Here is a 22,515-nt window from a genome sequence, read left to right as displayed (position 1 = left end):
TATTTCAGTAACTCTGAAAAACTGACTTGAATTAGAACTGGAAAAAAGTTCAAACAATGTGAATAATGTCACATGTCAGCATTTCCTGAACAATATTTTTACATTTTTTTAGACTGGAAACATTTAATTTCAGTTTTTCAACAGTGTTTTATATGATGCAAAAAAAAAACCAAACAAACCAAACATAAGTGAAGCAATTAACTTTTCATATATAGAAAATTCAGTCAACGAAACCTTATATATTTTTGACTTTTGTTTTAGTTTCCCATGTTTTTCTACTTCTTAGGTTTACCAGATTTTGACATTTTGATGTTCTTTGCAAAAATAATCTTTCATTTTTGAAAAATCTGTAGCACCAACTCGGAAGGATCATCACAATTTGACCTCTTAACAATCAGTTAACAATATGAAACAAAAAAAGAGAATGTGAGTGAGCCCCTATCGTACTTTGTTGAATTCTTGCATCACTTTTTTAGGTAGCCAGTAGCAGGAACATTGAGTTATTTTGTTGATTAGATATACTAAAGCTCCTGCTAGAATTGCAGCTTGCCTCTTTCACCTTTTCCTTTGATAGAAACCCTTCAGCAGCTATTAATCTACAGTTACTCAGAGCACATTTTATACTAACTCAGTTTCTCTCTTTTTCTCCCCTTTCAAATGCCTTACTGAGAGTTTATTTTTCTCATTTCCATGTCTCTTTTTGTCAGCCTGTTTTTGAGAGAGGTTTATAAACCACAATAGTGTTTGCCGTCTTGCCTGAAGTCATGACACAAACAAAAAGTAGGAGAAAAATGGAAGGTCCCCTCTGCAGCATCTGAATTTGCCACACAGAACACTGCAGATATATTTTCAGTCACCTATAAAATCATTTTAAGGCAAAAGTTCAAGAATTGCCCTGGATTTTCACCTGTTTCACACACCACAAACCTCAGTATTTGTTATTCCTCCCAAAGGCAACACTTTACATTTCCAATGCTCTCAGCTGGGCAGGTTTACAGATGAACAGCCTTTTGGTAGTGTTGTATTTCATGATATAGTTAATGCTCCACTTCAAAGCTGTACAAAGCCTAAAAATGAACACAAACTGATTAAGAAGAATTGCTTTAGATTTATATTTTCTGTGTTACCACAAGATATAAAATGTCCCTCAGATGCAGAATCCTGACCACATGCCAGAAGTGGAACTTAGTTTGGTTAAGTAGAGCAAGCAATTTCATCTGCACAGTGCTAAAATATTTACCTGCTGCTACTGTCCTCTGTTCTCTCCTCTTCCTACCTGAATGGTGCTTTAACATGCTACTGTAAAGCTTAAGTGTAGCCCTTATCTGTTGATAGTCAAAGACATCCAGACTCTTGTGTACTCAGAGTGACACAGCAGGCATGTAGCGAAGGCAAGTAAAGCTGTTATTTGTATGAGTTGAGATTATCCATAAAGGGAAATTAAGTGTGATCCAGCCCTACTCTTCCTGCCTCTTGTAGGACTTGCACTGGTCCACTCTACCTGAAGCCTTACCAGGTGCAAACTCCAGTGCAGAGAGGATCGATGTATGAGCACAAATTGCAGCACTGGGACAAGTAGTCCTAATAGAAATCAGAACTTGGGGAAGTACCAACAAATATCAATGAAAAATAGCATCAGATAAAACCTTAGAAAGAAAAACCTAAATCTCAGATTCGTTGGACAATGTGGCCTACATTCTTTATATTTTGGACCTAATTCTTCTGGCAGGAATGTTTGAATTGCTGCCCAAATGCTCAATTGCTAAGACAGAGAAGCAAACTTCAAAACTGCCAAGACCTCTGACTTAAGTTGCAAGTAAATATTTGAAAATCAGCAAAAAAACCTAATTGATGCTGAAACAAATGTTGGGTAAAAAAACTGGTACTGTTGCTCTACAGCAACAAAAATGTAGGAACTTTCAGGAAGGAATGTAAAAGTAGTCAAAATTTTTGCTGTATTAATGCCATGACTGTTTTGCTTTCAGCACAGCATGACACATGGTTCAATTAAATTAAGTAATGGTTTGTAGCCAGCTCACATGCACTGTATCTCATACAAGGCACTATTTCTCTGAACTGTCTCCATCTTCTGTAGGGAAAAAAAACCTTTCAAGAAACAAAAAGTTAAACACATAATTCATAAGTCCTATTCCTGAGTGCTTTCCCCTCTGTGCCCAGGTACTGAGCCTTTTCTGATTGCAGACACCACATAAACTACTAGACAAGTAAATCTAAGTCTGTGTTATAGCTCATGCATATGACTGTCTTTAATATGAAGAGATGCTGTAGCAGTACCTTGCAACGAATAAAGAAATGTTTGTTTCACTGCAGAAAATACTGTGAATGATTTCTAAATTAAAATCCATAATGTCTGACTTTATTTGGAAATTAAGAGTAATTTTCCTGCAAAAAATCACAATGTGCCTTTTGCTGAGGACCCAAAGTAATGCATAGGTTGTTCTCTGTATGATTGTAAGAGTTTTGTTTATTTGAAAGTAAAACTGATCACTGTTTTTGTTTAAGAGTAATGGGTGCAGTATTTCTTTTGGGTCTATAATCAAACTGCAGTACCACAGCCTAGTTCTTCATGGAAAATATACCCTTTGCAAACATCTATAGATACATCCATCATTAGAGATTTGTTGCGAAGGAGCATTTCCATTAAAGAACTTACAAGTGATCAGTTCTTATCCTGCTCACCTCTATTCAGAAGGAATTTGTTTTGTTAAGGATTATAATGTGGGGATGGTACCTTGTGTTCATGAAATCCTTTGGAATGGCTAGTTATGTGAATAAGCAGTTTTCTGACATTTTGCTTTTGACACATGAACAATCCTTTGTCTGACTTCAGTACAGGTGTTCTAAAAAAGGATGTGCTCAACTTTCCTTTGGTCATTTTGCTGAACATTTTTCAGAGATCTAAAATATAGATAGCAGGCAAAAACTTAACCTAACTTTAAAATTTTCAGTAGTTGTCAGCATACATTATAAAGCAGAAATGCATATGGCGTTATGATTATGTTACTGGTTTCAAGTTATTCAAAGGAAACAGATGAATTCTGAAAACCTCATAAATTTTAAATCAAGGTATTTTGATGATGGCAGGCTCTGCAACAAAATGGCAGGAAATATTTGTCATAAATCGCAAAACACATTTTTTTTAATGACTGTAACTTTCATAGCTGGAACTCTTCCTTATTTCTGTCAAAAAATAATGTTATATGCTTAGAAATTTAATATGATGAATCTTTTATTTGAAAATTTGTGGTTTTCCATTTGGCAGACACTGGTTCCTCCACCCCTACTGTTTCTCCCCCAGTGGCATTCCCTTTTTTAATTACTAAGGAAAGTATTAAAATTATAATTCTGAATTATAATCTGTTTTTTTTCACTTTGCCTGTCAAAGAAGTTATTTTATTACGTTTCTATTCCATAATGATAGAGAGCTGTAGGAATTAGGTCTATTCTACATGGGTGAATGTATAGGGGTATCAGCAAACACCCAGAGTTATTTTATGGGGTATGTTATGGGAATAAACCAAAGCCCTTGGGTGAAGAAATGGGTTTATTAAACACTGAGGGCTAAAACTGGGGTAGCCAAGGACTTCTGTTGTGAATGCGCCAGTAACTGTGTTAGATTGCAAGTGGGCATCACTGGCATGTCCCTGTCAGGATACGTGCATGGGAGTGACAGGTTCATCCTCCCTGCAGGGCTGCTGGCCAGCTGCCTGCCACACTAACTGCAGTGTCCCAGTGAGCTCCCGAAGCAGCTGTACACACAGCCGGCCATGGAATTTTGGAGCAGGCGGGAGAGACAGAGGAAACATTTCTATGAGCTCTTCATTAGGAGAGAAGCCATAAACCTCTTTTGACTACATAATAATGGAAAATAGCATGGTGAGAAAATAGTGAAGAAAGGGAGGAATAATGCGGAAAAAGGGAGTTGTTAATGAAATTAATGTAGGCCGTGTAGCTGCTTCCTTCCCTATGCACAATGGATGATGCTGCCTTTCCTTCTACGTGCTTTTGTCTGCCAACAGAAATCACTTTTGCCTTATCCAGACTGGCATTCACTTTGCTTTTGTGCAGATCCCTTCTTCTGGAAAATCAGAAATTGGAGAGAGTGCAGATTATTCCTTTGTGGAAAAGGTAAAGAATGGTCTCATTCAGAAGCTATCCCTTGATTTCCCAGTGTTTTTACAGGTGCTAATTCCAGCCCAACCCAAGCAAACCAAGGACTGTTAATATTTCTCCAATGCATACTTGACTAGGTATTCATAAGTAATATAATAATTTGGGATTGGCTATGCAGTGATTTTGGTTAAACTATGTCAGGCAGTCTTTTTTAAGACATTGTGAGACGGAGAATTCCATCACTACCTTGATAATCACTCACAGTATTGAAATTTGTGCTATTTTTTTGATTTGCAAGTGTCTGGTTTTGATTTCCTGTCCCTTTCCCTGTCACCATCAAATTAATCACTCTTGAGGTAGGATTAGGATACTTAGGAGAGATGGTGATCCAGACACTTCTTGATATTTTTGGGGATAATGCAAGCACATTAATTTTTGTAGTTCCTTTTTGTACCTTTTCCACATGTTTACATCCATTTTAAAATCTGCTCCCACCCCTGCAATATAAACTATATCAATGTCATATATAAAGGTAAACATTGGGTTCTTTCCTGTTTAAACATCCAAATACGAGTTTTTCCTTTTGACTACTGCTCTAAGTTCAGTTATTTGTCCAAATTAGGTCCTGAAATTAATCTAAAAGTTGCTTATTTTAAGGTTTCAGTCCTCACATTTATAAGAATTGCCAGTTTTCTGTGTTTCAGGGCAATAAATTTCCTTTATAAATACAAATACTTTTAATATGAACAGGAATACACTTAATTGTAAGTACTAAAATACATTTCTTTCACATTTAAAGGACATGTTTGGCAAATGATGTCACACAAAGTACTATGTCTTACAATGCTAAATCTGCCTAAAAACAGTATTATGAAGGTATTTTCACCAATTTTGTTCTAAAACATAAGAAAAAGAATTCTGTGAGATATTTTAAAGCTCAAAATAAGTGTTCACAGAGGCTTCCATCACCGAGAAGTAATGGAAGCAGCTGGTGGTAGTACTCCATTGCCATGTTCTGTGTCATTCATGCATGTTGTTTGGTTGTATATTTTATTGCTGGTTACAGAACACATCTGAAAGTGACAATGATGAAGTTGATGGCAACAATATATGTGGTTTCAGAAAGAAAAAGGGAAACAAAGGTCCTACAAAGTATATTCCTCCTTTAGAAAATGAGAAGATGGAACTGTCCCACACCTCAAAAGTCCCAGATCCTTGTCCCCTTAAAGGAACCACTGGTTGCTCAGAACTGCCATCAGACCAGTCTCTCCAAAACCCCACTACCTTTCCTCCAGTACAAAAGGACAGAGGAGGTCACAACAATTCCAATTCTGGCAGTGATGGTAAAGAAGACAGGTTTGGAGAAACACGAGAAACCCAGGAAAATGCTGAAATTGGGAAAAGAATAGTGGGAAAAATGAACGAGGAAATAGATACAGCAGCTCAGATGAAGTTGTCCACAGGTGTGCAGCCTGCGAGGCGTGCAGAGAAAGGTGGCTGCACAGAGGCTGTACAGAGGGCAAAGGACAGTGAGCAGAGAGGGGGTAAGCCAGAAGGACAGGCTGGAATGGAAGAAAAAGTTGTCAAGTTTCATGTGACAAAGATGGGCTCCCTGGGCAGTGCTGCATCCATGCCAGGGAGCCATACTGCCGAGTCCCTCACAGGAGCACCTGGCATTTCTAAACGAAGTCTACAAGAGTTGAAAAACCTGCTTAGTGAAGGTCATCTGCCTTCTCATGGGCCCATTTTCTGTGGCAAGGGAGGTGGCACTTTTGCTCAGAAAAATTTGAAACCCCGGGAGAAAGCAGCTGACAAACAGGGCGGGCCCTTTGAGACTTTTACTCCCCATTTTGGAGAGGAAAAGCAAAAGTATCTCAGCTTCCACAAAGAGGGAGTGGGGCAGCAGAGCAAAACCGTCCTGGTCCTCAGCTCTGCTGGCTCTGATCAGCAGCAACCAGTGGGAAGCAATGTGGATCAACTTATTCTGGGACTACCAGCAGCTCCTACACCTGCAGAAAGCACAGCTCCTGAGGTTCAGTTTGACTCCTCCACAGGCCACGCCGGTAAGGATACTTAAACATCACCTGCTCTCCTCTTAAACAAAATGCTCCTGTTGTTTTGTGGTGTTTTGCTAAGCTGCAAACTTAAGTCAGAGCTAGTGCACAAGAGAACTGACACCTGTGGTTTCTGTGTGATCAGGATGGATTGGATATTGTGCTCTACATCTATGCTGCTTTTAGATATTTTTGAAGTAAGGCATTTATAAAGCCCAACTGCCTGCCAAAAAATGCCATGCACAACTGGTCATGTCTTTTTCACTAAAACGGAAATATTTCTTCATTTAAACTGAGTGCAGGCAGCACTTCCCGAAAGTCTGCTAGATACTGCAAAGCTCTGATGGCATCTATGCTTCTTAACACTTCCTTTTTTTTTTAACATTTCCAGCAGTAGAAATTGGTCCCATGTAGGGATGATGTTTTCAATTATTTGTCCTGTGAGAGAACTGGAATGCAAAAACATCTCTTATAAATTATAGTGGAAAAAAAGCAAATGAGGCAGAGAGAACTTCCACTTATTTTCATGCTGTTCAGTAAGTCCATTTTGGAAGTGTTTATAGAGACAATTAATTGCTACTAATAGGCTGTGATTTCTTTGTAAAAGCTTCTGGGCTAGCTGGATCAACAAACCAAAAACTATTATTAGCTGTGATAATGTAATGGGCTTGAACAGTTTGTTGTTCTGTTTCCAGGAAGCACAAAAACACCAGTTTGTCAGTTGTATAGATATCACATTAATACATTTCCATGAGCATCAGTCTGAGATCACATTATCAGCTTTCCAGGATAGATATCTTTCTTTTTGATTTATCTTACTGATACAAGAAATACCAACCTCTTAATTGATAAAGTACTTTAGTCATCATTAACTATGTAACAAAATATAATAATAACAATCAAATGTTTACAATAATATTAATTTATCCTGGTTTTTTCAAGTCTCCTGACAGATCGGTAGAAACCCTCCTATGCATACTCTGAAAAAAATCAGTTTGAACATGTCAATTGTTGTTAGCTACTGCAGGATTTCTTGGTAGACATTTTGTGTTACCCAGTTTGACCGAGTCTGAACAAGATATCCATGAACATTATCAGTGTTTACTCGGGGCACTGCATGAGAAATACAAAGCTTTGAAAAGATATTTTTCGCTCGAACCATTCTCTATGCATATCTATTAGAATAAAAAGGTTAGAGGATTAATTAGCAGCCTACACTTGATGCTGTTCCCTCTCCGGACTACATTGTTTTTCACATTTCTAAAAGGTGAGCGAAATGATTATCAAATTTATAACACTACTGTTTTCTCATTGTCTGCAAAACCAGCAAATATGTTTTAAAACATAGGAGTAATTATTCTTTGTCATAGCACTATTTACAAGGTAGAGGGAACTGATGAGATTAATTGTAGATTCCACAGGGAGATTTCAACTCAGCTGTAGCCACTCAGCATGAAGTAACTAATCCAAGCTTATTACCTAGTCAGTAAAGCCAGGCATTTTGTCTTCAAAGAGGTATTAGAGGTGGATGAAAAAATGACCTCTGAAGTGTGTTTCCACTCAGTGGGGAAGAAGCCCCATGATGATTAGCTTAGATCATTTGTCTGACTCTGAGATGCCTAGAGCTACCTGGGATTAATCCTGCCCTGTATCACTGGTGGTAGTGATGATTGTAAGAGACCTACAGATGAGAGCAAACTATGACGGGAGCTGGGAGAAAACTGTTTTGTCTCATCAGAAAAGTATTCCATATCAAATGTTTTGGAAACTCATGAGATTTGGGTTCCATTTGGATTTGACCAAAAAAGTTGTAGTGCTCACTGTGCTTTTCTACTAGTAAATGGAATGCACAGGAGTTTACACTTAATAAGAATGGTATGTGTTCAAAAATTAATTTTCATTGAAGACGTTCAGTAAATTAACTGAAGAAAAGAAACATTTGGATAAAATTCTGCAGTGTTTAATGAGCCTTTGCATAAACAGTATTTCATTGCTGTCCATGGTAATTTATTGGTTGATAAGATCAAGTCCTAATTTTTTTTTTTTTTTTTTTTTTTTTTACTAAAACATTACATTAAATATTTCAGTTACCAGAGTGCCTGAAGTCTTGGATCTAAAGATATCTCAACACTGAGTAGATCTGAAATACAAACCCCAATAATTTACAAGTTTTCAAATAGTTTAACTTGCTCAAATCAGAAGACTTCATCCAAAATGTTTGGAAAAATTACAAGAGGTTATATATCAGATCTACTACGTGTTGAGATACAGCCAAAACAGGAATATGCTTTATTGTTGTTAAAAGTACAGAGTTAAGGGACAATTTCTAGAGATCAGCAGCAGAAAATTTAAAACATATGTCTGTGTCAGTAATTCAGAGGATTTATATACAGTCATGTTAGTTACACGGTAAACATCTCTCCAAAATAATAAATCCATATGTTTTTTCCAAAATACTGATTGGAAAATGTGGAAATATTACTGTATGTGGATTTTGTCCATTTCTTGTCAGCTCTTTTGTAAAAGAAGTGCTTGGACATGGGAAAAAAATAATAGAAAAGAAGCAGACGTCAGATATTTGGGTTAGTAAAAAAAAAGTTACTTGAACAGTGTCAGAGAAACTGGAGCTGAAGCTAAAACTCTTAACCTAAAGCTCTTTTCCATGGAAAGATAGAAACTAACACATGCAGCTGATTAGGTGAATACACTGACTGCACTAACATGAATTTAGGAATTTTATTTGCCTAAGTGTCTATATCTAATAATGATGCACATTTCTGCAAGTTGATATGTAGTCATTAATTGGCAGGTGCTTCTTAAGCTGTTCAATGCCTGCATTCTTGGACAAAGAGGGATGATTCCAAACAGTAAAGAATAAGATGAAATTTCATGCATGTAGTATTAAATAACCATCATGTACATGCACACAGGATGAATTCATACGTGTGCTATATGTATAGTGTAAAGAGCATGTAAGGTAGGTGTATATTGACCTCTCTGAACTCAAACCTTGCCATGTGCTGCTCTGCATGCTACTAAATTAGAATATTAATACTATAGTAGCCAGGGACAGAATGATGAATCCTTCAACAAAGAAATAACCTAGGCTTTTTTCTCTATTGACATACAAAAATTTGCTCACATACTCTGAACCAAATTTGAACTCCCCATGTGGTTTGGCTGTCCTCTGTGCGCACCTGGAGGAGACATGTCTGCCCCAACTGATTCTGCTCAGTAAATCTTGTCAGTCACAAGGAAATAGAAATGGAGGCTCTTTGGGACCTGTAAGTGGACAATCAGGAGATATAAGTGGTCACTTCATAGTCACTGCCTCTGCTCTAATTCCTGGACCATAACGATGTCTTACTTTGGGACTTAAGCCTGTCTTTTTCACTTGGTACCCTTTTCCGCTTTGTATTTTACACAATCTGTGCCATTCTTACGGCTCTCTTAAGGTGAAGAACCAAAGCCATACTGTTCTTTCATGTTCTTTGCTTATGCCAACAACATTTTTCTTTCTTCTATATTTTGAACTGAGTTTGAGTATAGCAGGGCTGAAGCTCAGCTCCTTTCTAGAGCCTCTTGTTTGCACTTATTTTCTGTTGGAAAAAACATCATATTTTTTTGTCTTTTTCTTTCCTTTTCTCTCTGAACTGAGCTATATACAACTCATCATATTTTTTTTACCTCACAAACTCTAAGAACAAACCAAAGCAACCAAAAGCTCTTTAGTCCTTTATCTTCCATACTAATAGCTGAAATCTTCCTGCTATGTGATTCTGCATGATTTCCCATTTTTCCTCTTGATCTATATAAAATAAAAATGCTCAGACAGGACTTCTATCCAGTCTTTCTGATCTATTTTGTCTTCTTTTAGGTGAGATTCAACTCATCTATCTCTGGTATTTGTAGTAAGCTAGTCATCCCGTGATTCTGTGTGAGAAAGAGGTGTGTATTCTGACCATAATTCCCACCCACTGGAGATCCTTACTTTTTTTATAGTAATAGTTATAAGTTGCAAAAACAGTTAGATTGGACCTAATGTAAGGGAAATGTATTCTCTGCTTTTTATGTCTGCCAGCTGCCTCTCCTTCTACAGTATATTTATGAAAAGTTTAGTCCTTACCTTCAATACTGTACAAAATCTCTTCCCTAAATAACCTTGCTTCCCATTTAGCATAGTGATCTCTTCCATCCTGGAAGTGTTCAAAGCCAGGCTGGATGGAGATTTGAGCAACCTGGTCTAGTGGAAGGTGTCCTTGCTCATGGCATGGGCATTGGAACTACATGCTCTCTAAGGTTCCTTTCAACCCAAACTGTTCTATGATTCTCAGTTGATTTTTTTAAAATAGGACAAATATTTTTAGACCAGAGGGGGCTTCCTAGTTTGCAATAGCGTATGCCTTGCTTCACGCAACTTTGATCAGTGATTCCTTCCATAAATCCAAATTTTCTGTTTGATTTTGAAGAAAGATAGGCCACTGTAGTTTCATCTTATTTAGGATTATCTGTTAGGTAGTACTATTGGGTATTACGCAACTTAAATTTCTTTCAGACACCTGCATATTTTGTTTTCAAATCCTCTAAATTTTCTACAACTGTGATAATTTTCTCATCACTACAGAAGAGCCATTTTTATAAAATATCCTGGAATGTACAAAAATATAGGTTATTTATTTATCTTTCATTTATTGAGAGATAAAAACTTACTTTACATTTGACTCTTGAAGATGTATCTTGTCTGAGAAGCTGTGTCATGTTGTTGTCATCCAGTTTGGAAAGAATAATTCATGACTGATTGAAGCTCTATGTCAGTCTCTAAATTAGCTATAGAACTCAAGAAAAACCTGAGTTTCTCCACGGTCATGCTGGTAAAAAGCCTGCTTTGCAATTAAGTTTAGAAAAGAAAGCAGACTGTCATGAGAAAAAGAAATGAATGGAAAACACATTGCAAGTTTCATTGTCAAACAGATCAGGGAAATATTTTAACTGTCTCCTATCCTTTGGGAGTTTCTAGTATGCTTACATAGTTATGCCCCTGTTATGAGTCTTATAGGTGAGTAAAAATACAACGTAGGAAATAACTTTTTATGTACTTGACTGCAGAAATCAAATGAGTAAACAGTTTTGGCAAAGCTTTTTTTTTAGGTGAGAAAGAAATTGAAATTGCATATTTTTTCAATTGAAGACGCTTCTGGTCACTATTCACATCAATAACGCATTCAAATGCAACTCATGTCTACTTACCATGTCAAAAAAACAGATTGGAATAGAAAAGTAGCAGTAAGAATGATATCTGGCATAGGAAAAGCTGTCATATAAGGTTTGAGAAATAAAGGTGGTTAACGTTTGAAGACAACAGTGAGAACAGTAAATAACATGCTGTGCAAAGCAAGTAAACTGACCGTCCTTAAATATAAAAACCAGAGTATTGTAAGGAAGGACAGACATGTTCAAATTAGTGCTGACAGGAATTTCCATAGGATTTAGAAGTGTAGTTGTGTGATTACCCTGTGGGACTCTTCACTAGTGAGTATCATCAACACAAGGTATCTGTTTTTATAAAGGGGGTCAGTATAGATCTTCAGAGCACCCTGTGCTGGATTTCTAACACAGTCACCTCTTCTAGGCCCGAGACACTGTACTTTAGTTGTGATGTGGTTTATTAAGGGATCACGGGAAAGGGTTCCTTTGAACAAGTTGAAAACAAGATTGATCTGGGACGTGCACTTTCTTCTGTTTTGGCACTTTCCTGTTGCTGAAAAGGGAAAGCTGATGTCAACTATTTGCCCTAGCTGCTCTTAGCAATCTGGGTGATTTCGATATTAATAATCTAAGAAAGATGCCACTCTTCTATAAATAATAATAGTAATAATAATAATAGTAATTGTTATCACTATTAATGGTAATATTTTTAGTTCATTGTGTGATTAATATGTTTTAAATATGTGAAGACAGTTTGTAGGTATTTTGTACTAATTACAGTAGAAACAGGAATATTACCAATTGTTTCTCAATGGTAACTTAAATGGGAAATGCAGACAGAACCATAGACAAACAAACATTAGGTTCTTTTCTGTGTCCTGCCAAACTGATATAGATATTTAATGATCTGCTTAAAGAAAGATGACCAGTCTGGATTTTTATTTGATTTTTAAAATGAAAATCTGAACAAAAATCTGAGCATCTTGTTGAATTTACATGTTTCTTTAAGGAGATTTTTCTGAAATGAAAAGGAAGATGCCCCTCTTCCTAGAGGCCCAGAAACCTAGAGAAAAAGTTTTACTCATGAACAGAATCCTCCCTCAGAAGAATGTAAAACTTTTAGACTGTGATTCTAAATCAGCAAGGCCTGTCAAATACTTATTTATTAGCTATTTTACCTACAGTAACTAATGCTCTGGATAATGATTATATGAAGTGAGTAAAGACAGAGTACTCAGTTCCCTCCTATGCCTTTCCAAACTTAAATAATTATTGGCATCATGGATGCAGTTTGAGTGGCTCCAAAGAAAATATATTTTGGGTCCTGTGCTGTAGAAAAGTGAATAGTCATTAGTTATTCAGTAATTATTACTTCAGAAACAAATCCCCTCTCATATTCCCAAAATCAATCAGAGATATTAAGTCAGGGTGACATTTTTATCTATCATACAATTTACAGAAACATTATTTCAATGAGAAGGCTAATCTGCAAATGATATAAAAGATGAACTCTAAAAAGTATGTGAAGGCTACATGACTGTTTCTGTTGATTCTAAAAGATTTTGGGAAAAGGCTCTTGTAAATGAATAAGTGTCTTTTGACTAGCAGGGTGTCTACACTGGCATATAGATTAATTTTAATCTAATACTAGACCAATATGTATAATTTAGTCTCATAATTTAACAAGATATATCTTTGATCATAAAAGATCCAACTGCAGAAGAAAATTTCTTGCTTCTTTAGTTATTAATATTTTCTGTCTTAATCTTCTTTAGAAACATTTTCTGTTTATGAATTTTCTGTTAATGTTTGTTCACATCATGTAATTATATATTTATTCAAATACCTTTAGCTCAAAGACAACACATATATATAAAATTTGGAAAATTACCTGATATTGGCAGATGTTTAAGTATATTTGTAGCTTTATTTTTTAAATGAATTTATGCAGCATTAATATGAATTCCTGTAACATTTGTGTTTTTCTTAGATACTGATTTATATAATCTATATCTCTTAAGAATACTGTTTTAAAGAATTAATATGATCAGAATTAAAGTTACAGTTTTTTCATGAGTTGTATGTTTTTACCTGAAAAATATTTGTTCAGTAGATGGAAATTTAACAGATGACATTTCAGGACATTTTAAGAAATTCTTGCAAGATTTACATCAAAAGCTGACTGATGTCAATGATTGTCAGCCAAGCTTCACTTTGAATAACACAAAGACATAAAAATCTCAGTGTGACAGGTGGTTGACAGGAAATGTCTACCATCTTTGCAGAGGAAATGAAACTTGTATGGAATAAGGCATTGATCACTGCTTTAAAGGTAAAAGCCTCAGATTTCTGTCCCTGGAGTTGAAAAAAAACTTCTCTTAATATAAAATTTGGAAGATTTTCAGAATCTTTTAAAGTTCTGTTACTCTACTGAACAGTCACATTTTATGCCTGTTATTAAACTTCTAAATAAATGTCATGTTCATGAAGAGGTTGAATCTGGTAAATGCCAGCAAACATCTATGCTGTAAAACAACATTACAGGATGACTGAAGTGGTATTCAAATAACTTACTTGGTGGCATAAGCAAGACAAGACCAGTCCTCCCTGCTTGCTATTGTGTTTTGGCAGCACCTGTAACAGAGTGAGTGTTACACAAAACATCTAAACTGGGCTTCCTTATTTAATATTCATCTTTTAAAGGACATATTGTCCCAGTGTTTATAGAAGACTTTTGGAAAAAAAACTGTTTCCATAAGGAGCTTAGAGCTGAAACAGACCAAAGGGAAAGATGTCATGAGAAGTAGATATGACAGAATTGCTTTCTAGATTTGTCTATTAAATTTTTACTCTGTTCTCCTATTTACTTGAATTTTGTTCTGTACTTTCAGCTGCCATACCTCAGAGAGCACAGTTACTAACTTTTTCTTACTTGTCTGTCCTAAAGGATCCTCCTTGCCGTCTGAAGCTGGAGGATCCAGTAATATCCAGCAATAGTCAAGGATTCTGAGACATCTATGACTACAACTGAATCTGTGGCCTTCTCAGGGAATAATCTGATAGCCTTGTACTGGGCCAGCTTGTGAGCCTTCTTACAGCCCCACAACTGGCAGTCCTGCTTGCCCCAAAGGAGAGGTTAAAAAGATGTGTTTGTACCTACTGGCTACTGCTAGAGGAGACCTGTTCTAGTTTCGGTAATTTGCTACCAGAGAGGTGAGGATTGCCCCCACCAACCTTCAGAGTACCTCAGCATGAAGCTTTAAACTTCCACTTGAAGGCTGGTGGTGAATGGTTGCTGTTGGTGATCTTCCGCTGTGGTTTTGAAATACCTGCAAAAATTCATCTGACCACATGCTCAGGAAGAATGGAGGACTTTTCTCCCAGAAATGCAAAAAGAAATATATTTTTCACAGTTTATTGCATGTTAATATAAAATTTTACTCTTGGTCTGCTTAGTTTATTGTACTAAGTGGAAGTTAATGCCGTGTGTAGTTTAACTTGAGTAAAAACAATAGTTAGATACCAAAAAGAAAAGCAGGCTGAGAGATCAAGAGGTTGGTGAAAGGAAGTTACTTTGCCCATCTCTCTGTTCCATTATAGAGGTTCTATTCAGGTGTTATCACCTTCATGTCAAGAAGTTTATAGAGCCCTACAGCTTCTGCAATACAGTTAAGAAGATAACTCCATAACAGCAAATGCATAAATGCATAAACTTCCCTTGAAAGTCACTGCCTGTACTGGAGGAGACTGCAATCCTCCTCAAGAGGCCTCAAGAAAGGTTTAGTAAAAGACAAGTGCCCTTTTTATCATGTTTCCGTATCAACACACTTTACAAAGTCATAGAAGAAACAGCACCTGTATTCTGTCAGTTTTCCATGGGAAATAGGTATCCAGTTACTACTTTTGCTCCTAAAACCACTCAACAAACCTCATAAACTCCTGGTTTTACCACATGTTCTCTTCTTAACTTGGAAAAAAGTTTAAATTACAGACCATTCCAAAAAATAAGAGATTTTATACAGGATGTCAGGGAAAAATACATGTGTTTATTTAAAAATCTCTTTCACGTTCCATATCTTTTTCTCATTTCTGTTTTTACACTCTATGCCACAATTTCCCACTTTTGCACTTTTTAGGAGAAGAGCCATATTCCAGCTTTCTTCATTTTGTTTGACGTGAACATTCCTCTTCACTTCTAGCATTCAACAGAGACCCTGATGTAAACGGCCTTGGAAACCCAACTCTCCTTCACCTATTCTCTCATATTGAATTTATTAAGCAGCAGATGGCCAGGGACAACGTGCAGTTTGTCAGATTTGAATCAATAGACCTCCATGGTGTGTCAAGATCAAAGAATGTTCCTTCTCGATTTTTTCACGTAAGTTTTTTTGTTTCCAGTTTATGTGTTTTCCTTTTAACCTTTATGTATTTTCATCCCCATCCTTAAATTATATTTTCTCCATCGTGCAGGCAGCAACTCCAGCTTAGAACAAATTATCTGCTCCCTCCTCTTGCTCATGTTCCTGAAGGATCTAGACTTCTTTCATCATTCCAATCATTTATTCCTCTTTTCCTCCAAATAGTAATCTAATTAGGTAAAGCTAAAAATTTCAGTTCTTTGATGTTCTAATCATCTCTTCCCTCAGAAATATCTTTTCAGATTCAATACATTATAAAAATTTTAGTTTGCTGAACATCTCTAAATTGCAAAAAAAGAAAGGAGTAAACATTGAAAGAAATAAAATGACTGAAGATAAGTTCATTTTAGTTATGAGAAATTTTATAGTTATCAATCACATAGGAAAATATCACTGAGTTGCAAGATGACTTAACAGCAATATTTGCCACAGTAATGATTCAGGAAATAAAAATCACATTAGGAAGCAGGATAAATTAGGTAGCAGGGTTAGAGAAGGGAGAAGTACTGCTATAGGGTAGTCACCTTTGACACCTTTTTCAGTGCCAAATGGACAGCTTAGACATCTTGGAACAGAGTTCACCAGAGTGTGCAGTTTTGGTTTGGGTGTCACACATACTGATACCGTTTACTGCCACCTGCTTAAGAGAAGACAGACTTCATTCATTCATTCATTCATTCATTCATTCATTCATTCATTCATTCATATTAAGAGAAGCTACCATATGCAGTTTGTCATCTGGATATGCAAAATTGGGTTTTTTCCAGCTCTGAGCTTGCCCCTTTCTAGGTTTGTTCTGTCTCCTCTGCTGACACAAATGGCAACCTTTTCACTTAGAAGAATAAAGGTAAGATGTAAACCGGAGCCAAATTTCACTTGGTGGAACTTGGCCTAATTGCAGCTTTCATCAGAAAAATACTTGGTCATAAGGTAAGTTGTAAAGGTGCTTGATTGAAGGTAGATGATCCTTCCTTGGGGTCTTACCTGCATTTCATTTTCATCAGCTGCAGCTTTCTATTCAAATGGAGAAGAAAGTATATTTATGAGTTTTTCTCACCTGGAAGTGCTTCCCTGCATTTACCCCAAACTTTTGAAGTCCAGAAAGTGAGATTTTTCTGCTAAATGTTGCATCTGAAAAACAGTGAGGTGCATGTTATGGCATTCAAAGTGAAGTTACAGCCTGAACTGTATCAATATGAGTCTTTTGTGGTCACTTGCATCTATGTAAACAAAATGGCCAGAGGGTGGAAGCTAAATAGACTAACTACAGATAAAAGTTTGACTTGCAAAATTTGCACCTAACTGGTGATACCCATAAATGTCTAAAGACCATGCAAGAAAAGTGTTGAACATTTTTTTAGTTCCTTATGGAAAGTTAAAAAATGATCGTTGTGATAATTGATGCCATAGTTTTCATACCAATCTTGCAGAAAGTTGTTCTGCTTTATAAGGACACAGTAACTGTCTCTTACCCTTCATGTCAGTGATCATTGCATTTTAGTGTTCTTTGTGAAAATGTTGTCGTTCTACCTGGGAATCTGAATTTAATATATTTTATATACATAAAAATACCACTGAGCTCTTTTCTGATTTGGTAATACGTCATTCTGCTCTGTGTTTAGGAGAAAGCAATTCATGGTGTTGCCATGCCCAGAAGTTACCTGGAACTGACGCTGAATCCTAAAGATAATGAACTAGATTACATAAATGCAACCAATTTCAATTGTGACATAATCCTGAACCCTGATTTATCAACATTTCGAATACTACCCTGGACTGAGCAGACTGCGAGAGTGATATGTGATTCCTTCACTGTGTTGGGCACCCCACTAATGACCTCCCCAAGGCACATTGCCAAGAGACAGCTGAGCCAGCTTCAGGACAATGGCTTTTCTTTGCAGTCTGCATTCACTTATGAATTTTGTATTTATGGCATTACTGAGGTTGTAAACTCAAAGACAATATCCTTTCCTGCAGCCACGATACTAAATAACCATGATCAGACTTTCATTCAGGAGCTCATTGAAGGAATGTATTATGCTGGTGCCAACATTGAAAGCTTTTCTTCTTCCAGTGGGCCTGGGCAAATGGAGATCACTTTTCATCCAGCGTTTGGCCTAGATGCTGCTGACAGTGCCTTCACGTTTAGAACAGGCCTTAAAGAAGTGGCTAAGAAGTATAACTATGTGGCTAGCTTTTTCTCAGAATCAGGATTCTACAATTCGGGGGCTCTATCACACAGCCTGTGGGATCTGAATGGCCAGAAGAATCTGTTTTCTGCTGGTTATGGAGTTGAGGAGCTCTCAGAGCTTGGAAAAAATTGGTTATCAGGTCTCTTGGCACACACGGCAGCTATCAGCTGCTTGATGGCTCCTACCACCAGCTGCCGTAAGCCTTACTCTAAATACAGTAAAGAATCAAAAGAGACTGTAAATGCAAAATGGGCATATAATGATAACAGCTGTGCCTTTAATGTCAAATGTCATGGTGGAAAAGGCACTTACATAGAGAATAAATTAAGTTCTGCTGCAGCAAACCCGTACCTGGTCCTTGCTGCTACTATTGCTGCAGGTCTAGATGGAGTAAAGAGAGGACTTAGCTATGATGACATGCTCGAAGAAGAAAATCACACTGGTGATCTGAAACATTCATCAATCCCTCTGAAACTAGAAGATGCTCTGGTTGCTCTTGAGAAAGATTCTTGCATTAAGGAAGCATTAGGTGAAACTTTTATCCGATACTTTATTGCTATGAAACATTATGAGTTAGAAACTGAAGAAATGGATAGTGAAAGGAATAAATGCCTGGGATATTTTATTTAGAAGGAGCACTCTTCTGTAGTGGTGCTGTGTAAATGCATACAGTGAATGGTTAAGATTCTTGAAATTAGTACATATATTTAAAAATGTTTTAGTGCTTTGGGATTTTTCCCCCCTCCTTTGTATAGTACATGGTAATTACACTTTATTGTCCATGTACATTCATGGCCTTCAGTAAAAAGCCGATATATTCATGAAATAATATTAACACGGTTTTAAAAAACAGGTGGAGTTTTTTTGGGCAGACCTGCTGGTGAAAAGAAGAAAAGAGAAGGTGAAATGAAGAGCAACTACACAACTGTCATAGGACTATAACATGCAGAAAAGTGGGAGTAGTGGGGACAGTGATGAGGGTTGGGGTTTAGAACTGAGGAAGGCAGGGAATTTCTTGTTCAGCATGGTTATGGGATTTGTCCCAGCCTATTCAGTAACTGATGGGTTGCTAAACAAGAAGAATCTGAGTTTGATTTAAAACCTAAGCTAGAACAATGAGCATTGTAGAGAGAGGGGCAAAGGACTGAGGCTGTAGAACCTGAGAGGCAGGAATCAGTGTCTTAATGGACATAAATAAAAAATACAAGAGGGATTATATAATAACCTATAAATCATGAATTCTGCTGCTGAATGGAGTTTTCAAGAATTATAGTTAATAAAGATACTAAAAGAAATCAAATGGTGACTTGAAGACAAAATAATTCATAGAAAGGCAGCAGTGTCAGGCCACTGTGCAATAAAAAATTAGCTCATTTTAGGTCTGTTTTGATAGTTATTGGGTTAATTCAGAGTTAAAAGGCAAATGTGGAAAAAAGGGCAAAAAACCCTAAGGATTTAGAGCTTAAACTGTACTTTACTGGGAAACCTGATTTTATCAAGTATGCAGAAGATGACTGAGAAGAGAGGAGCAGAAGGAGTAAGTTAAAACCAAAAAGAAAGAGTGAAGATGCAAATTCAGAGACTGACAAATTATGGTTAAAACAGAGGGATGGAAGACCCAATCCTAAAATTAGAAATGGCAGCTGGTATAAAGAAAAATAATCTTTTAGGAAAGGGAGGAGGTGGGGTTTATATTTGCTCTTTGCTTTTGCTCCTACTGTCATCCTTTATTATTAAAGATAACACTTGTTTCATACACCACCTCCACATTACCAGTAGTTTCTGGTGTTCTTTATCTTGTCACAATATTTTGATCTATGTGTAGGAATTTGTGAGTAGAAGAGTTTGGTCATCAGTGGAGTAAAAACAAGATTCAGTCAATGCCTCTGTCAACTTGCAGAATTAGAAAGGTGTGAACAGAAATGCTCTACTTGCCTACTGATGGATATTCCATTCTTCCTCTACAGAGTCCTATACTTCAAATGTAGCTTTTCATATGATTCCAAAGAACTCATTTTTTACTCAGGTAGCAAGAGGAAATAAAGAATCTAAAGAATCATGATGAATTCCCTTGTCTCAGTCTTTGGTTGGTGGGCGAATTTGATTCTCTCTCTTACTCACATGATATATTTTTTGAATGAGCAATTTTGGGGCATATATAGGACTATTTTTCTTTGCTACAGGCTAATTTGCATTGGCCAGGTCTAGCCTTGCATTTAAGCAGAACCTCCCATTCTGAAAAAAATTCTTCTAATTTGCTTCCCTAACACTTCAGGGGCTCTGGAACTCTGTCCTCTCTCTTCTCTTTCTGGTTACTTACATTTTCCCAGGTTTTGGCAGAAGACACACATAAAAATTATTTCCTTGCTCAGACAGCTTACTTACCATACTTAATATTTAGTCCCAGCAGTCATACAGATTTACAGTTATTTGTTGGTGTGGCTTTATAAGACATTTTTTCATTTGTCTTGGATTTATAATTAACTGCCACTGTATACTTTCACTTTTAAAAAGATAATATATAATGGACTTCTGTAACTGAATTTAATAAACATGAAGTTTATGATATATACTACATATATTATCCATATTGTTTTCTTATCAACATCAGACCTAAACCTTTTTCTGTATATGTCCAACTACCTGATTAGATTAATAGAAAGACATTATTTACAAACAAAAAATCCAGCTATCTAGAACTGGTGCTCTACAAGTTATAAACAGTTATAGCAAGATAAGGTAAATCAATAAAATAAATCTACAGGTATTTTCTAAGTAGTCCTCAATGACATAGACTCTGAAAAGACAGTGACTTGATGACTTGATGACAGTGACATTAAATTGAAACATTCCTTGTTTCTGGCAAATGAATACCCTTTTTTTTTATTATTAGAAAGTTCGCAGATGGAGCCTGAAGCTAGTGTGCCCCAAATTTTTGTCAATATATTGTTCAATATTTTTTCTTAAATATATTCTATATAGTGAAAATAAAGTAACTCCAACTCTGTGGGAAAGCATTAAAACATTTATTTCAACAGGAGCAGTTATGAATTTTAAAGTTGCATGTATCCCCAACTAAGTTTTCATGCATGTCCCTTAGAAAGACCACAAGAAAAAGATATTTACTTCACTCTGCTCAACTGAAATTAATTATTATTGACTGTAGTATCACTAACATTTCATCTTCAAGTGTTGCCTGAAAATACTCTTCACTCTTCTACAGGTTTGAGGTCAATGTCTAGAGCATTGCTAGTTAGATAATATAAATATGTGCAGTGTTATAAAATAAAAAAGCAAGGCATCTGTAATTTTGCATAAGCTCCTGATGATTTTCCAGGATCATAAAATCGTAGAACCATCGAATGGTTTGAGTTAAAAGGAATTTTAATAATCATCTAGTTCCAAACCCCTTGCCATAGTCAGGGACACTTTCCACTAGAAAAGGTTTTCTTGGAGCCCCATTCAACATGGACTTGAACACTTCCAGGGTGGGGCCTCCACAACTTCTCTGGACAACCTGTTCCAGTGCCTCACCACCCTCACAGTAAAGAATTTCTTCATAGTATGTACTCCTTTAGGTAGTGGAAGGCTGTTGTCAGGTCTACCCAGAGCCTTCTCTTCTCCAGGCTGAGCACCCCCTGCCCTCTCAGCTTGTCTTCACAGGAGAGGTGCTCCAGCCTCCTGTTCATCTTCATGGCCTCTTCTGGGCTTGCTATAACAGGTTCATACCCTTCTTATGTTGGGGCCCCAGAGCACTCCAGGTGGGGTCTCATGAAAGCAGACTTGAGAAAGAGAATCACCTCCCCTGGCCTGCTGGCCATGCTGCTTTTGATTTTCTGGCTGTTTGGTTTTCTGGGCTGCAAGCGTAGGGTCGTGTTGAGCTTCCCACCAGCAGTCCTTCTCGTGGTGCTTTTGTACACAAATGCTCTTTTATGTAATTCAGCCCATACCATTTCTGCTAAAAGAGTCACAGGAGCCATCCCACCATGTCTCTGTGGTACTAATAAAAGCACTGCAGGCATGTGCACATCCTTAACTCTTCTCATTTATTCCCCACACTATGTACATTGGCACAGAGGCATTTAAGTGGGGGGCCCTATGAAGCTGACTTACTGGTTGTAGACTACAGTCAGAGGTTGCACAGAAAAGAAATAAGAAATTCCTGATATTAATAAAGCATTTTTAAATCTTTTTAAGCAGACTGTGTATTTATATCTTTGTTGGCAAAGTGGGAGTACTTTTGACATTGAGCTACATCATGACTGCTTTTTCTATGTTTTCCTGTGCCAGCTTTCATTCCATAACACAGAAGAATTACAAGGAGGACTTCTATAAACATGTAAGCTGTCTAACATTCTGTGTAGGTTTCGGGTGAGTTCGGTCGGGACGGAGACGGAGACGAATGGAGAGATCTCTATAGGCAGGTCTTGGGACACGGTTTAATGTAAAGGCGTGGGTATAGGGACACTGCTCAGAGCTGCCAGACTCAGCTCTGAGCAGGCCCAAGAGAGT

The 22,515-nt window shown here is 36.9% G+C and overlaps 1 protein-coding gene across 8 annotated transcripts in view; it reads left to right on the top strand.

The window, feature by feature from the left end:
* The window catches only part of LGSN (lengsin, lens protein with glutamine synthetase domain), a 62,975-nt gene extending 42,906 nt beyond the window's left edge, over nucleotides 1-20,069 (top strand). For 5 of the 8 annotated variants that reach the window (XM_042017152.1, XM_042017154.1, XM_042017153.1 and 2 more), the window contains 4 exons: nucleotides 4,090-4,149; nucleotides 5,201-6,197; nucleotides 15,593-15,771; nucleotides 17,434-20,069. In XM_042017152.1, coding sequence (XP_041873086.1) covers nucleotides 4,090-4,149; nucleotides 5,201-6,197; nucleotides 15,593-15,771; nucleotides 17,434-18,633 — 2,436 coding nt within the window. In that variant the 3' untranslated portion in view covers nucleotides 18,634-20,069. Of the gene's footprint in view, nucleotides 1-4,089; nucleotides 4,150-5,200; nucleotides 6,198-15,592; nucleotides 15,772-17,433 lie in introns of those variants that run through there. The other 3 variants (XM_042017157.1, XM_042017158.1, XR_006014224.1) reach the window with 2 other exon arrangements.
* The last annotated feature ends 2,446 nt before the right edge of the window (nucleotides 20,070-22,515 follow it).

Source organism: Corvus kubaryi, unplaced genomic scaffold, assembly GCF_017639235.1.
Source record: "Corvus kubaryi isolate FWS band 111438036 unplaced genomic scaffold, C.kubaryi_AGA036_p1.0 split3-73, whole genome shotgun sequence".
NCBI classification, from domain to species: domain Eukaryota; kingdom Metazoa; phylum Chordata; class Aves; order Passeriformes; family Corvidae; genus Corvus; species Corvus kubaryi.
The sequence above is the reverse complement of the archived record's forward strand: the minus strand, read 5'-3'. Positions and strand labels throughout refer to the sequence as shown.